The 16,367-nt window shown below is 40.5% G+C and overlaps 1 protein-coding gene across 1 annotated transcript in view; it reads left to right on the plus strand.

Annotated features, from left to right (window-relative positions):
• Window positions 1-16,367, plus strand: part of ARHGAP32 (Rho GTPase activating protein 32) — a 3,207,216-nt gene that overhangs the window by 2,025,237 nt on the left and 1,165,612 nt on the right. Inside the window, exon 12 of the mRNA XM_044081098.1 lies at window positions 13,944-14,021. Within this exon, the coding sequence (XP_043937033.1) occupies window positions 13,944-14,021 (78 nt within the window). The remainder of the gene's footprint in view (window positions 1-13,943; window positions 14,022-16,367) is intronic.

A 16,367-nucleotide genomic window follows, 5' to 3' on the forward strand; every position in this document is an offset into this window, starting at 1 on the left:
TGGGATGCTTTTTAAATCTACTCGTAGCTGATGGTTAAGGATCACATGAACAAACTGCAGTAGAAGTGATTGTGAATAAGTAATAGTAATTGCCACAAAAATCGGCCATATAAAATTTCAAATATTTTTGGTTTTCAGTTACAGAACTACATGATTGTTCCACATTTAACTAAATGTACTTTCAACCATGTGGCCATTTCACTAAATGGAGTTGAGGCATTTGGCGTCAGTCTTTTAGATTTAAACCAAATGTCTGTTCAACCATCAGAATTGTGTGTGTGTGTGTGTGTGTGTGTGTGTGTGTGTGTGTGTGTGTGTGTGTGTGTATATATATATATATATATATATATATATATATATATATATATATATATATATATTATGTGTGTGTGAGTTGTGGGGAAAAAAGTGAGTGTTCATGTGAATGAACGTTTAAGTGGAGTTTCTGTTGGCAGTCTTTTGAATGGGATAATGGTACAGCTGGGCAATGGAATTTGACATATCAGTGTTGTGCGATACCTGAGTTAATGGATATAATTAGCAGGGGGTATGGGTGGTGCAGGGGGGCTTGTGCCCTGCAAAAAAAAAAAAAAATAGGAAAAAATGTTTTGTGTTTTTTTTTTTTTTTTTTTTTGAGATGACATTCTGAAGTGCTCACTTTTTAGAGGCTCACTCATAAGAGGGTTAACAGTTTCATGAGACACTCTTATATTTGTGTGTGTTTGTGTAGAATATATAGATGTTCATCATATTGATTACTGCTGCAGTAGTCTTGGCTGTATGGGTTATGTCCTTCCAAGAATATAACAGCCGGTCAGCTTCCAAATCTTCAGAGCACCTTCCACACACCCAGACTGTTGGGCAGCTCGAGCTGAGCTGACTTAGACAATTTTGGGCTCGAAGCCCTTCAGAGCTTTACTGCTGTAGAAGAGTGTGCTCCTCTGAGGCTTTCAAGGATTGACAGTCTGCGTTCCTTTGCTGGCAGATAGGTTACCTTTGGAGAAAGAAACTTCCTTTTTCTTCATTTTATTGATTTATTACTTTCCTCTTTAGGAAATTATTTTAAAGCTAGGAGTGTTGTGTTTTAATAGTGTCTGGGGACTGTAATGTATTTTTTAATGGAGTACTCATTTTTTTCTTGTCAGTTTAATAGTGTAAAGTAACTGTGAAATCATTTTTTCTTTGGAGAAATTGTTTATTTTTTTCTTTTGTGGAGCTTTTAAAGTCCTTTTTATTGTTTTTCCTGCCTAAAAAGGTAACTTTTGTGGACTGGTAGTGTTTACTGGCATTTCCTGATCATCTTCCATGGGAAAGAGGCACCTTTTTTCGGCTTGACCATGGAAGAGAGCACCAGTCCCGCAATTTGTCCTCCTCCTAGCCACAAAAAGAAAAAGTTAAGCAAATAGCCTTTACCACTACAACAGGGTAGGAATTTGCCTTTACCACAGGTGCTCTGCTGTGGCCATTTGTTGTGCCTCAGACCACTCATCTTTTACTCGATTACTCTGGTGGAGCACCCACAGCCACTATAGACTGGAGATTAGCCATGTGCTCAGTGGCTGTTGGGGATCCTTACTGTGGGTAAGGAAGAACTACTCTTGTCGGTCCTGGAAGAGGAAGCAGGGAAGGTTTCCATCTTGTATCATAATGCTGTGCCCATCCCTGGGAAAACAGTTGCTGCCATTAGTAACACAGCTGGCCCTATTTTTCCTGTCAAAAAAAAATACCAAGCATGTATCTACTCTTCCTCAAATTTCTTTGGATATAATTTGTTTACTGTATCTCTCTTGGGGTCTTATTCAGGCTATTAATCCTTCTTGTAAACTAGTTTCTGGTAAAAGAAAGAGGGATTCCTCTTGTCGTGAAGAGATTCAGGATTCTGAATGAACAGGGAGATGCAAAGATGCATACAGAGTTTTTTCCTCGGATATCTGAGTCAGGCTCAAAGCAGACCTCAGTTTTTGATTCTTCCTGTGGGGGTGTCTCTTTCTCTGAGACTGTTGCAAGAATATGCCAGTGTTTTCAATGGGAGAACACTGAGGTTTTGCAGTTCTTCAAAAAATACTACGAGTTGTTACAGAAGGATTTTCCAGAGTTTAAACATTACTTGTGTTCTGTCTGCTTTAGAAGATGTCTGTTAACTGCATACAATTTTCCTGATAGTCGGCCAGCTGCCCCTAAAAGGGCAGATAGGATGTATAAAGTTCCACAGTCTTTTACATTTTTATACACTGTTCCCAAACCTGACCCACCAGCTATAGCTTTACTTCATCCCACTGCCGCTAAGAATTCAGTTAATTCCATTTCTAATCTCTCTGATAAGGATGGGGAAGTTATTGATAGGTATTGCAAAAAGGTGTATACTTCTGCAACTTTGCCAGAATTTTGAATCGCAGTGGCTCATATGTTAGTTTGTTCTGGCCAATTGTAAAGGTATAAGGAGTGTATTATTTGCAGTTTCTTCTTAACAAAAATCTGCCATAAATAACTTAATTTCTCCTGTTGCGCAGGTCACTACTCATTATTTGCAGTGTGTGTATGATTGGTGTTTCTTCTAGGGCTATGGTCACTGGCACTGTTTTAAAGTTTGCTTGACTACATTCCCAGAACTTCCCAGATGATGGTAAAAATGAGATTTTAAATGCTCCCTTGGCTAGCAATTTAGTGTTTGGCCCTTCCACTACAGAGGTGGTTAAAAACTTTGATGACAGGGGCAAGCTGATCAGGGTAATCTGTAAGATTTTTCAGCCCTCCTTTTTCAAATTGTTCTCATTTCATTTTGGCAAAAAAAAAAAAAAAAAAAGAATAAGCAGTCTCAACAAAAGTCATGTAAATTGAGGTTTAATAAGAAATGGCAAGGAAGGGGAGGGGGGGTTCCAAAAACAAATCTCTAACCTCCCAAAACAAAGGGCAGCCCAACAAATCTGAATGACACTTCGAGACCTTGTGGCCCCTTCCTACCCTGACCCCTTTTTCTCTTCTATATAGTCGGAATCTCGGTTTTTCTCTTTGGCAACAGATTGTTTCAGACAAATGGGGTTTGAAAGTCATTCATGAAGGTTACAGATGGAAGTGGGAGGACATTAGTCCTTTCTTAGGGAGCCATTCCACATCCTGCAAATCCAGACTCTCTTTGTTCCGTCTGTTCTTTATCACATGCTTTCCCAAGGGGTGATAGAACCAGATCCTCCTTTCCAGCTAGGGAATAATTTTATTTAAGGATCTTCCTAGTGCCAAAGAAAGAATGAAAATGCTTAGAGACCAGTTCTGGATCTTTGTTTCTTTCCTGAACGTGTTTGGGATAGTGCCCAAATTCAAAGTAACACTAGAATTAAAACATACTTATCAACACGTTCCTGTTAGTCCAGACTTATGACATTTCTTAAGGTTTTGTGTGTTTGGATCACATCAGTTCTCTTCCTTACCCTTCATACTACCCACTCAGCAGAATTGTGTCTATCTCCATTTATAGCTCTTTGCAGGCTACAGGGTATCCACATTTTTTCATATTTAGATGATTGATTATCTTTGTAGAGTCTTTTTAAAAGTGTCACTAGTCTCTGTCTTAGGTGTGAGACCTCTTACACAAGCTGAGATTTCAAGAAAACATTCAAAATTATTTCCTGACATCTTCACACAGGATTATGTTCTTGCAATGTCAACTGAACACCTCATTTCAAGGAGCTTTTCTTCCACCGGGGGAAGACGTCTTTATTTAGATCTATTTCTAAGGTTTTCCACTCAGACTTCAGTCACTGTGAGGGAAAACCTCAGGATTTTCAGTCTTATGGCAACTTTGATTCTCATGATACCCCGGGCAAAACTCCATATGAGAAAGATATACTGGTATCTCAAGTCTCTTTGGTCCCAGTATGAACACCCTTTATCTTTTCAAATCTCAAGTATTGGCGTTTATCAGAAATGGAAGTCTTTTGTTGGAGACAACTGATGGCCTTAAATTCAGGTCTTCCCTTCTCCCTCCCTGCTCCAAAGAAGTCAGTCACCATAGTTCCTTTGGACTTTGCCTGAGGAGCAGTTTTAGGAGGGATAAAAATGCAAAGGATGTGGTACACCAAGGACAGATACAAGCACATAAATATCAAGGAGATGCTTGCCCTGGTCAAGGCTCTCAGCATTCTGAACCATCTTTGATTCCTGGGACCTCACAGGTGGTTACAAACAATATCACAATCTTGTGATTCACGTGAAACAACAGGCAAGCAGCAACCAGGTTGTACCCCCTTTGCAGTCTAGTCATGTTAGCTTGTAATATAGCTTCACAGCACAGTCTCACTCTACAGGTATCCTACATTCCATCAGAGAGACAAGTTGAGCAGGACCAAAGCAGACCTTCAGAAATGCATAGTAAATTTATTTATTTATTTTATTTTACATTTGTTGACTGGGAAAGTCTGACTAGGTATATGCCCATTTTCAGCGGAGGCCCGGGGAGAAAAGCTCCATATATTCAGAAGTATGAGATTTACATAAGATAAGAGTACGATCTAGCATATCAGATGAAAAATGAAACAGTATAATTAAAGTAAAGACACAGTTCAACAGGAGAAATGACCTATACGTCAGAGTATAATATCACAAGGAAGGGTCCATATATAGATCATGGGGTCTTCCAAGATTTGATCCATCTTTAGGGAGTTCCTCAAATTTGTCCCCTGTCTAAACAATCAACTGGCAAGGTTCTGTTCCAGGACACCATGCAAGAAGGCTTGGAAGACAGATGCCTTTTCTTTTCCTTGGACTGGAATGTTCCTGTATGCTTTGCCACCCTTTCTAGTAATATCCTGGGTACTTCTGAAGATTTCATGTGTGCACGAGCATTCCAGTGACATGATACTGAATTATTTCTCCCTCAAAGATCCCTTCAGTATTTTGTCCAAGTGTGCAGAAGCACTCCAGTTACACAAAAATGAGTCATTTCCCCTACAAAAATCTTGTGAAGTAGTCTGTCCACATATGCACAAGAACTCCAATGATACCAAAATGAAACATTTCCCCTTGCAACCCCTTAAGTACTTTGTCCAAGTAAGCACAAGCACCAAATTGAAACATTTCCCCAATGACCCTTTCTGTAGTCTGTCAAGCATGCACAATCACCAAAATGAACTAGTAAGTAACAGTGCATACTTCAGAGACTTTTTTTTTTCTTCCCTAGTATTTCTTCCAATGCACTAAATGCACCCATAGTGAGCAATTTCAATTTGTGAAAAAACTGCATCCCTCAGCTCCCTATGGGTGCCAGCAGTACAGCTCAGTATACTGTCTTTCTTGCACTGGCCACCTCTACCTGCACAGCCAAAAATACAGATCTTTTGCTGGTGGTGCCAAAGCAGAATGATGTGTTGGAGGGATGTAGAAGCGTCTTGAACTTATGTTTAGGATGTACATGTTGCCATTTCCCTTAAAGGGAAAGGGTGAAAGTATTTAACAACACTTTTTTTTATTTTACCTTGGGGAATTGTGCCCTGGACAGAATAGTGGCCAGGGCAATTGCCACTTTCACCCCAACCTAGCTATGCTTCTACTCCTTGGGATCTTACCTTTGTGTTAGATAAGCTAACACTTGCTTCATTTGACCCAACTAGTGTGACTGACTTGAGGTTCTTAACATAGAAAACAGTTTTACTTATTGCTCTGACCCATACCTCTCAACTCTCCAGATTTTCACAGAATGTCCTGATTTTTGGCTCATATTTTTGGTGTATTCCTCATAAAATGTGTGATTTTCTGGATCTTTGTTGCAAATCAGTGAGGACTTAATTCACTAAATAATGATGTGTTTAGGTTTCTGACTTCATATCCTTCAGAAAATGCATGGTAACAGAAGACCTTTTATTCTAGCAACTTTCTAAGTTTATAAGAACAGTATTTAAAAATTGTTCCTATTTGTGTGGCTTTGCCTACCCCAACCATTATTTTTGGCTTTATCCAGATTTTTTGTGCTAAAAGGTTGAGAGCTATGTTTTGCCCTTGGCAGTGAGGGTATCTGAGTTGCAAGCTCTTATGGTGAGTCAACCCCTTCTTATTTTTCCAGAGGGACAGGGTTTCTTTGAGAACTAATACTACTTTTATGCTTAAAGTAGTATCCAAGTTTACTTTAAGCCAGTCTATCCATCTTTCCATTTTGGTATCAAAGTTTATTTTAAGCCAATCTATCCATCTCCCCATTTTCTTCCCTAAATCTAAAAATGAGGGAGAAATGATGTTTCATACCTTGGATATATCCACCGACAACTCAAGATACTATCTTGACAGAACTAAATGCTTCATATCTTCAGATCGATTGTTCATTTCTTGTGAAGGTAAGAAGGGAAAACCTTTGTCAAAACAGACTATTTCCAAATGGTTGTTTAAGACTATTACCCTTTATTGTACTCACCATAACAGAACTGTTCCAGGCAGGGTCAAGGCCCACTCTACCAGCGGCTTGGCTTCTTCTATGGCTGTTTGGAAAGTGTTGTATTCTAGAAGTATCCCACGTTCTCTGTATGTAGTTTTACAAAGCACCATAAGCGTGATGCCTTTTTTTGTAGATCAAGCTTTGCTAGGACCATTCGACTCTCTTCCTTCCACCTCCCAAATGTAGTTAGCTAAGGCAGTCTACCCATGTTGCCAGGGCTTTTGCAGCAGTTATCAATATGCTGAACATATCATAGTTGTGTAAGTTGAACTTACCATAATAGTAGGTATTTGAATGAACACTGTAGTAGCTACTTCTTCCATCCACACCCCCCTTGTATTTTGGTGTTTTATGCCAAGGTGTGGACATTTATTTTTTGCTGTTCCTAGTATTGCCCTTTCAGGGTTCAGCCTTTTTCTCTCTCTGCTGGCAGGAAAGCTTTGAATGGCTTTGACCCAATCTTGTCTTTTAGTCAGCTTAGCATGAGCTGCCTTACAGATGTTCTTCGTGTTTCACTGTTGCAGTCATCACATTTGGGTTATCTGCCTGCAGGTTACCCTCAGCTGGCCTGAATACCAAAGTCTTGGATTCCTGCGTCGGATGCTGTCTCTTCTTCCATAAAGTCAGGTCATCAGGGGTATAAAACATGCATCCGACACCATTACATCAGTTTCGAGTTTCAGAACCGAAGTCTTCAAAAAAGCTAAGTACCCCATTGGGGATCCTTTTTCTTGCTCTAACCAGTGTCAGTAAAAGTTAACAATTGTCTTACCTGTGGAAAGCAAATAACTCATAAAGATTTTCATTTGTACTGCATTCCTTGCTTAGGCCCAGGCCACTAGGTCGCTTGCTGTCGGTTTTGTGCCTTGTTCAACCCCCGAACTATTCGTCGTCAGGCTATCTTTGCAGCAAATTATTTTGGTACTCAGTATCCTTGCTCCAGAATGGCTTTATTAAGCCATCCGACTGCTGATCTTCCACAAAAACGTAAGGCTAAAGACAGACCGCATAGGTCCAAAACTGCCAATGATGCTTCCGTTAAGCTAACCGCCAGTCCATCTGTACTCAGTGAGGCGCTTTTGCAGCCCCTGATACCCGCTACTTCTGATTCGCTGGCCTCTACTGAGACCCATTCGGAGTCCAGTATGCCGCGAGATGCTTCTTGAACTATGGAACCTGTGGATGTCTCTACCTTGGATGGATCCGGAGCTGCTGTGCAGGCACTGGCTTCTGAGGGTGTATTCAGGCCTACAGACTTGCATTTTAAACCGACACCATCTTCTTCATCCAGGCCTAAAACTTGCACCACGCCCAGAAAACCGATGTCCATACCACATGCTCAGGCCCATATGCCTAAAAAACAAATGCTTAGAATGGCTGAATACCTTATTACCTTAATTAGGGGAAGCCAGCCTTTCCCCTTTAAGAGACCTAGAACTGATTTTCCTTCTGATTCTTCTGATCAGGAATCTGATATTTATGTTTCTTCTGATTACCAGGATTTGCCCTTATCTACCTATGAGGATTCTGATGCAGAGTATTCCATTCCCTCTGCTTCTCCTCCAGAAGATTTTTCTTTTAGTGAAACCTTGCACACTCTTGGGGAGAATTTCCACTAGGAAAGCCAGGATTACTCTGACTCCAAAAAGAGGCTTAGGGAATTCTTACTCCTTCCTCAACACAGGCCTTTAGCTATACCTACTGTTCTGGACATTGTAGAGGATGATTTTTCAGAATCTAGCCTTTCCCCAGACACTTTACCTCCAGCTCCCAGAAAACCTGACAGGTATTACAGAGTACGTGACTCTCACAATTTTCTCTTCAATAATCCTGCTGCGGATCTAGAGACCATTTCCCAAGGTCCAAAAGGCATTAAGGCTACTACTGCCAAAAATCCTACCCCTTCTGATAGAGATTCTAGAGCCTTGGACACATGGGGTAAGAAGGTATACACTTCTGCTACTTTGGCAATTAGGGCTTTAAATTGCCAGTTTCATCTGTTAAAGTACCAGCAGCATATTATGGGACTACTTAAACAGAAAATGATGTTGATTCCTGTCTGTGCTGAACACAAAGAATTACAGGATTTAATGCATTCTGCAGAACAAGTTGGTAAACATACTTTGCAATGTGGTTTTGACTCTTCAGAAGCATCTTGCAGGGCTGCTGTCACTGGGTCTGTACTTAGAAGGCATGCTTGTCTTAAGGAGCAAAACCTGCCAGATCATGTTAAAGCTAAATTATTGGATGCTCCCTTAAACCAAGACTGCCTGTTTGGCAACAAAGCAGAAGTTGTCCTCAAAAAGATGGAGGAAAAAGCCAAATCTATGCAAACTGTTAAAGATTTCCTACAAGTACAGCTTCCCAGATTTGTCATTGGCCTTCAAAGAATTGGTCCTTTCCAGTCTCTTCCAGGCCTTCTCAGTTCAAACCCAGGAACAGCAGACCACGTAGGTTACAGTCTCAGGCTATGCACAGGCCTAAGCAGTGGGCGGCTTCCGCTTCCAAAGCAGGGAGTAGTAAGCCACCCCCCCACGGAAAAATGGCACAATGACTTAACCTTATCCCTTCCAAGCCCTGCTCAACTGCATGCCCCCTTAGGAGGAAAACTCACCCTGCATGCAAAAAACTGGGAACTCATTACCCAGAACAAATGGGTTTTGAATATAGTTTCCTAAGGATACAGATTCCACTTCCACGCCCTACCAACCCCAAATGGGAGGCCCAACAGCAGGTCCTCTCTCTTCTAAGTATCAGGGCTATTCAGCCTGTCCCAGCAGAACAAAGGGGACAAGGTTTTTATTCGAGACTTTTCCTGGTACCCAGAAAAGACGGCTCCTGTTGTCCTATCCTGGACACCTCTAAACACCTTTCTGGTAATCCCAAAATTCAAAATGCTAACACTTCAACAGCTGCTTCCTATGATAGGCAAAGATGCCTGGTTGGCAACTTTAGACTTAAAGGAAGCTTACCTGCACATTCCAGTAAGGGAATCTTGCAGGAAATACCAGTTCTCTGCACTTCCCTTTGGCTTATCTACTGCGCCCAGGGTATTCACAAAGTGTCTAGCTCCAGCCATTGCATTTTGCAGGCAGAGAAATATTCAAATATACCCATACTTGGACTATTGTCTGATTCAGGCAGAAAGCCAGGACTTGCTATTAAAATATCTGGCATTCGTAAAGAAACTTCTAACTTCACTGGGTACACCATAAATGAAAAGAAATCTCACCTAGTACTCTGCCAACAGATTGTATTCCTGGGAGCAAGCTTGAACACAACTTCCCAGATGGCTTTCCTCACTCCAGAGAAACAAGTTTATTTGACAACCTACTTCAAACTACTGGCCACAAAGACCCAGCTATCTGCAAGGAAAATTCTACAAGCCCTAGGGTTCATGGCCTCTTGCATTCTACTAATTCCATATGCAATACTGCATATGAGGAAACTACAATGGTATCTAAAAAGCCTATGGAGTCAACATTCTCAAGACCTGGAATCAATGATTCCTATCATTCCTTGTATAAAGACAGAGTTCCATTGGTGGGCAGAGGCCTGCTACCACAACAAGGGGCTCCTTTTCACTCTACCCCCTGCTGCCCAAACCCTAACAGACGCATCAGACTATGTATGGGGGGGGCTCACTTGGCAGGGCAGTGTATTCAGGGCAAATTCCCCGAGTCAGATGCATCTGCATATCAATCAAAAAGAAGTGTTAGCTGTACAGAATTTCCTGACAGCCTTCAAAGACCATGTTCTTCCAGGACAATTATTGGTAAAGGCAGACAACACCACAGTTATGTGGTACATAAACAAGCAAGGGTCGAACCCACTCATACCCTCTCTGCAGACTAGCCATGGCTCTGTGGAACACAGCCTTGAGCTACCAAGTGCACCTACAAGATCAATTCCTGCCAGGCAAGCTAAACTCACTGGCAGATGACCTAAGCAGAAATCTCATAAACCCACACAAATGGAAACTGGAACCAAAAATATTCAACCTCTTGAAGAACAAATGGGGGGGACTCCAGAGATAGACCTGTTTGCCTCAAAACTACCAATTGGACAAATTCTGCACAAGAACTTCCCACAGTCAAGCTTGGGAAGTGGATGCTCTGTCCTTTACCTGGGAAAGCCTCTCTGTTTATGCCTTTCCCCCTCTGCCTCTCCTCTCGAAGGTTCTGCAAAAGATCAAACAGGGCAAGCCAAGGACAATACTGATTGCACCAGACTGGCCCACGCCAACACTGGTACCCCCTCTTGTGCAGCAGGACACTGCTGGAACCATGGCACCTGCCTCAGATCCCTTCCCTGTTGTCCCAGCAGGCGGGCCAGATTCTGCACCCTCACCTTCAAACTCTGAATCTTGCAGGCTGGCTAATTCCTTGAACTCTCCAATAGCATCCCTCAGTAAGCAGGTGCTAGATATCTTTCTGGAGGCAAGGAGGCCTAGAAAATCCTATGCTGAATAGTGGAAAAGATACTGTTTCTGGAGCCAGACTCAGGGGATGGACACAGTGGTGCCCAGCTTACCTCATATTCCAGTACTTAACAGAAATGCTCCACAAGAGCCTATCCTTCTCGTCAATTAAAATTCATGCCTCTGCCATTTCAGCACATTATAATACTGAGCCACCACTCTTCTCTCACCCCCTGCTAAAACAGTTCCTTAGAGGGGACAAAAATTTAAGTCCCCCCCCCCCCCAGGAAAGCCCCTACTCCTGCCTGGGACCTTAACTTTGTATTGGAAAAGTTCACTCTCCCTCCAGTTGAGCCAGCTGCAACTGCAGAGTTGAAATTCCTTTCTTGGAAAACAGCCTTCCTTCTAGCCATCACTTCAGCAAGAAGAGTGTCTGAATTACAGGCCCTCATGGCAGTGGAGCCCTTCATTATCTTCCATGCAGACAGGGTTTCCCTCAGGACGAATCCTTCCTTTATGCCCAAGGTGGTGTTTAGTGTGGCCCTAAATCAGTCCATTCATTTGCCTAACCTTTTCCCTAATCCACAAAACAAAGGAGAATGAATACTGCACTCTTTGGACATGCACAGACAACTTAGATTTTATTTGGACAGGACTAAGCCTCTCAGAAAATCTGAACAGCTGCTAGTTGGCTTTGCTGCAGGGGCAGAGGGGAAGGCCATTTCAAAGCAAACCATTTCTAAATGGATAGCCCATTGCATTCATTTCTGCTACAAGCACCATGGAAAACCTGCCCCACAGGGGATAAGATCACATTCCACCAGGGCTGCATCTACCTCTACAGAGTTTCTCAGAGGAGTCCCTACCAGGGACATCCTAGAAGCTGCTACCTGCAGCTCCATACTTACCATCCCCAAGCATTACCACATGTCTATTTTTTCTAAATCCAGAGCTGGTTTTGCCACTGCAGTCTTGCAGGGCTTAAAAGCTGGCCCTAATGCCCACTAATTTCCACCTCCCTTTCTTAGCTTTGGGAATCAACCCAAATGTGATAACTGCAACAGTGAAACACGAAGAACATAGTACAGGTGTGTACACTTACCGTAAATGTAGATGTTCGAGTGTATTCACTGTTGCAGTCCTGGTTAACCTCCGTCCAGCCCCCTGACTTCTCTTGGCTCTACCTTTCCTTCTTGTTTGGTGTATTTAACCTTTCTGGTGTATTTGCTTTTTGATGGAGGTGTACCATAACATATAATTGCTTCCCTTTGTAGGGGCACCTGACATCTCGGGCAAGAAAAACTGATGTAATGGTGTCAGCTGCATGTTTTATACCCCTGACATCATGGAAGAAGAGAGAGCATCTGACGCAGGAATCCAAGACTCTGGTATTCAGGCCGGCTGAGGGCTACCTGCAGGCAGATAACCCAAATGTGATGACTGCAACCGTGAATACACTTGAATATCTACATTTATGGTAAGTGTACACAACTGTACTTTTGGCAGCATGGAAGGTGCCCTGAAGCTTTGGAAGCTGGTCAGCTGTTATGTTCTTGGTAGGCTATAACCCATACAGCTAAGGCTACTGCAGCAGTGATAATCACTCGAGCATTTATTGTTATGGTAAGTTCAACTTGCACAACACTACTGTATAAGCAATTAAGCAGTAACACATGCTGTGGCATGTGCAGAACAGAAGTTAGATGTTACTGCACATCCAGAGTTTGATGGGTGAATGAGTGCTTTGCAGGCCTGAATGGATGCGTACTGCCGAGTACATGGTTGTGCTTATGGTAGTGGCTGTTTTTTTATGCACTCATTTTAGTGAAGGACTTGATTGTGTACCGAACATATTTACAGTGCAGTGAAAAAGTATTTGCCCCCTTCCTGATTTCTTATTTTTTTGCATGTTTGTCACACTTAAATGTTTCAGATCATGAAACAAATGTAAATATTAGACAAAGATAACCCACGTAAACACAAAATGCTATTTTTAAGTGATGATTTTATTCATCACTTAAAAACTGCATTTTGTGTTTATTTGGATTATATTTGTCTAATATTTGTCTGATATTTAAATTTGTTTGATGATCTGAAACATTTGTGTGCGACAAACATGCAAAAAAATAAGAAATCAGGAAGGGGCAAATACTACTTCATTGCACTGTACGATGATGATTTTTTTTAACCCATTTCATAGTAAATAAGTATGCATATATGTGTGCATGCAGATATAAGTGCATGTATATCTGTGTGTGCACTTAAATATAGAAAGTGGTATTTTGGTTTGTAAATATATGTATTAAATATGTAGGGTTTCCAGTGCAGTAAATTAAATATCTTGCACTGTAGGTCCATAAAACAGGCTTAGCAAGGGTAAAAGGTTGTGCTGTAGTGCTACTGTACCAGATGTCTGTTTGTTGCATAAGTAGGCCCCATTTTTTTATTGTACTTGTCAGTTGGCATTACTTTTCCACATTAACTTCTTTGGGATGCTGCAACAGCATGGTACTCTGGGTTGTTGGTGGTCCTTACTGAAGTTCATTGATAACTTATTTATCTTTTTTTTTTGGATAATATTTTTGTAAATTTTTGTAAATGTTGTGGTTATGTTATGGTAGTGTAGTGTTTATTCATGTTTGTGTGTTAAGTTTATGATTTATTTACGTGTGTTATTGGGTTTAATAGGGCCTGATCTATTTTGTCAGTAATGTTTATCTCTGTTCAGTTAGTGGTGGTTCTTTTAAAATTCATTTAGTTTTCACGTTTGTGTGTTTTTGTATATTATTTTTGATGTGTGCAATACGTATGTGTGTTTTTTTGAGAATGGGGAAGTACTGTGGTGCTTGATGCAGATAAATGGTGGTAAATACTTGATTACGCTGGTAAAGTGCTGTTAAAATGCCTTGAATATTTGCTCTAATAAATATTTTCATCATAGTGCTGTTGTGCTAGGCTATTTATTTGATGTATTTAACTTTATAGCTTTGTATTAATGTTGATATTGACCTGTATTACTCATTTGGTTTTATTTACTGTGCATCATCTTTTTCACTTTAGGAGGAGGTGTTAATTAGGGTTTGATTTTCATCCTGTTGCTTTTAGGTGGGAGATATTGTCTCAGTTATCGATATGCCACCAAAGGAAGATACCACATGGTGGAGAGGCAAGCATGGATTTCAGGTGAGTTTTAATGTATGCATTACTACGGTTGAATCTGTGTTTGCACGAAGTGTGTGTGAAATGCAAGTATATTAACAGTTTAGTAGAAATTCTATAAAAATTATTTGTATCCCAGAGAAAGTTTGCATAACATATACAATATTAAGACACTTAACATATTTATTTTTGTGTTCACTTTATTGACCTGCACTACCACCTGTTTTAATTGCATGTATCCAAGTAAGTGTATGATGTGTTTAGTGAGATGATATTTAAATTAAGATTTGCTTGGTCTAGCTTTAAGAGCGACTTATAGTGTATATATGCAAGACACGGTAGTTCTAAAGGGTAATGTATGTGATAAGGGCTTTAATTTCAGATCAAACTATGTGACAGGAGGAAAGTTTGAGAGTTCATTGCTTCTTTACATTTTCAGAGAGTCAGTGTAACAGCAGACATAGCATTAGGAAATACGCTTCTTATGAGTGTTGCTCTGAATGATTTTTCACAGTTATTTCTTGTGAATGGGGATATCATTTTTTTTTGTGAAGGTACTGATGTATGTGACGCAAGACTCCCGTATGTAAGCATTGGCATGCTCTCGTCAGTTCCTCTCCCCACTTGAGAAGTCATTGGAAACTTTAGTTTTATTTTTTATTTTACATTTGTTTGCTGGAGTAATACATTGATAGTAGTTGACCATTTGCAGATACTACCCACATACAAAATAATTCACAAAGAGGGAAAATTGAAACAGAGGCAGTAAGCTGTACATGTCAAAAACGGAACAGAAAGAACAAGATGCACCAAAAAACTGTGCAGTAGCAATACATGTAGCAGCAATTATGAGAGAAATGTGTATTTTACAGTATTACATAATTATATTTCATGTAAGCAACATGGTGGAAATGCAGAGGGGTAATGCAAGTCAAGCTAGGGGAAAAGTGTAGTTAAAAGGTGCTTGAGAGAGAGTGAGTGCCACTTGGTTGTGCGCTGTAATTTGTGCTTGGCAGTTGTTATATTTGTCCATTCATATGTTTGTCTTTTATTAAACAAGAATCATCCTTATTAAATTATCACTTAGGACATATGCAATCATACATTTATATAAACAAAAACAAATCATATTGACATAATTTTAGTTGCAAACATTACACATCACTTCTGTCCAGTCACTGTCATTGGAAATTAACGTAGCTCATTCAAATCCTGTCTTCTTTTAAACCTAGTTCCTCATCTGCATGCATTATTCCGACAATTCCCATTTTTTTCTCTGTAATTTTCACCTACCATTTTCTAAAGATTCCATTTCCAGTTGTTTTATCTCTGTTACTATATTCACTACTGCTTATGCAGTTGGTTTAGACTTTTATTTCCATTTCCTAGTAATTGCTTTTTTGGCAGCCGCCATAATTAAGACTGAGCAAGGCCTTACTGTGTCTAGGCAATTCTGATTCTGTATCATAGCTCAAAAAATCATTTCCTTAGTCATACCAGTTTGCTCACCCAGTATTTATGTTAAAATAGTCTGCAGGGAATTTTTAAAGTCTGCCAATTCATTACACTCCCAGAAAATATGTTCCCAGTTACCTCTTTCTTCCCCATGACACCAACATTTACTGTCTACCTGAGGAAAAATTCTTTGGATTCTACTTTGGGTATAAAAACACCTGTGTAAATACTTCCAAGCAAGGATCCTAAATCTTTTAGACTTTGTTGCATATTTGGGAGACTTGTATATATCCTCCATTATATCTTTGTGAATTTCTTATCCAATCTCTCCTCCCATTCCTTTCTAGCCCCCTCTTATTGATTCTTCTAGTTATCATGCAGTATTTTATATGTACTAATTATTCCTTTTTAACACCAGCTTATGTTCTATATTGTACTAAAAACTCTACCAGTGCTGGTCTTTTGCTTAGGATCCCCTTATTTCTTCCTCTCTGCCTGTACTCTGATATTAATCCTTGAAAGTGAAGGCAATCTCTAGCCTACAGTCCAAATAAATTCTTGGCCTTTTCCCATTCTATTACCTTTCCTTCTGTAATTATTTGCTTCCAATACCTTTGCTGTTTTGCCAGTTTTGTCCAGTAAATTCCAGCCTGTTCTTGCCTATTCTCTGTTTCCTTAATTGCAGTCATCCCTATCGGCAGAATCTCTTTTTCTGTTCCCATGTTGGCTTTAGTTCATAGGTTCATAGGTGTGTACTAGGCTAATGGCCCTGGAGCCTTTACAAGCCTAGCCCATAGAAGTGCCCTGGCATCGTGCCGCCAGACATTAGTTCCCAATGCCTCTATCAAGTAGAGCCACTGAAGTGATCCCCAGTGTGAGCTTTCTATTTCCCATCCACTCATCAAGATTTCTCTT

The sequence above is a fragment of the Protopterus annectens genome, chromosome 8.part0 (genome assembly GCF_019279795.1).
Source record: "Protopterus annectens isolate FY-2018-M chromosome 8.part0, PAN1.0, whole genome shotgun sequence".
Lineage (NCBI taxonomy): Eukaryota > Metazoa > Chordata > Ceratodontiformes > Protopteridae > Protopterus > Protopterus annectens.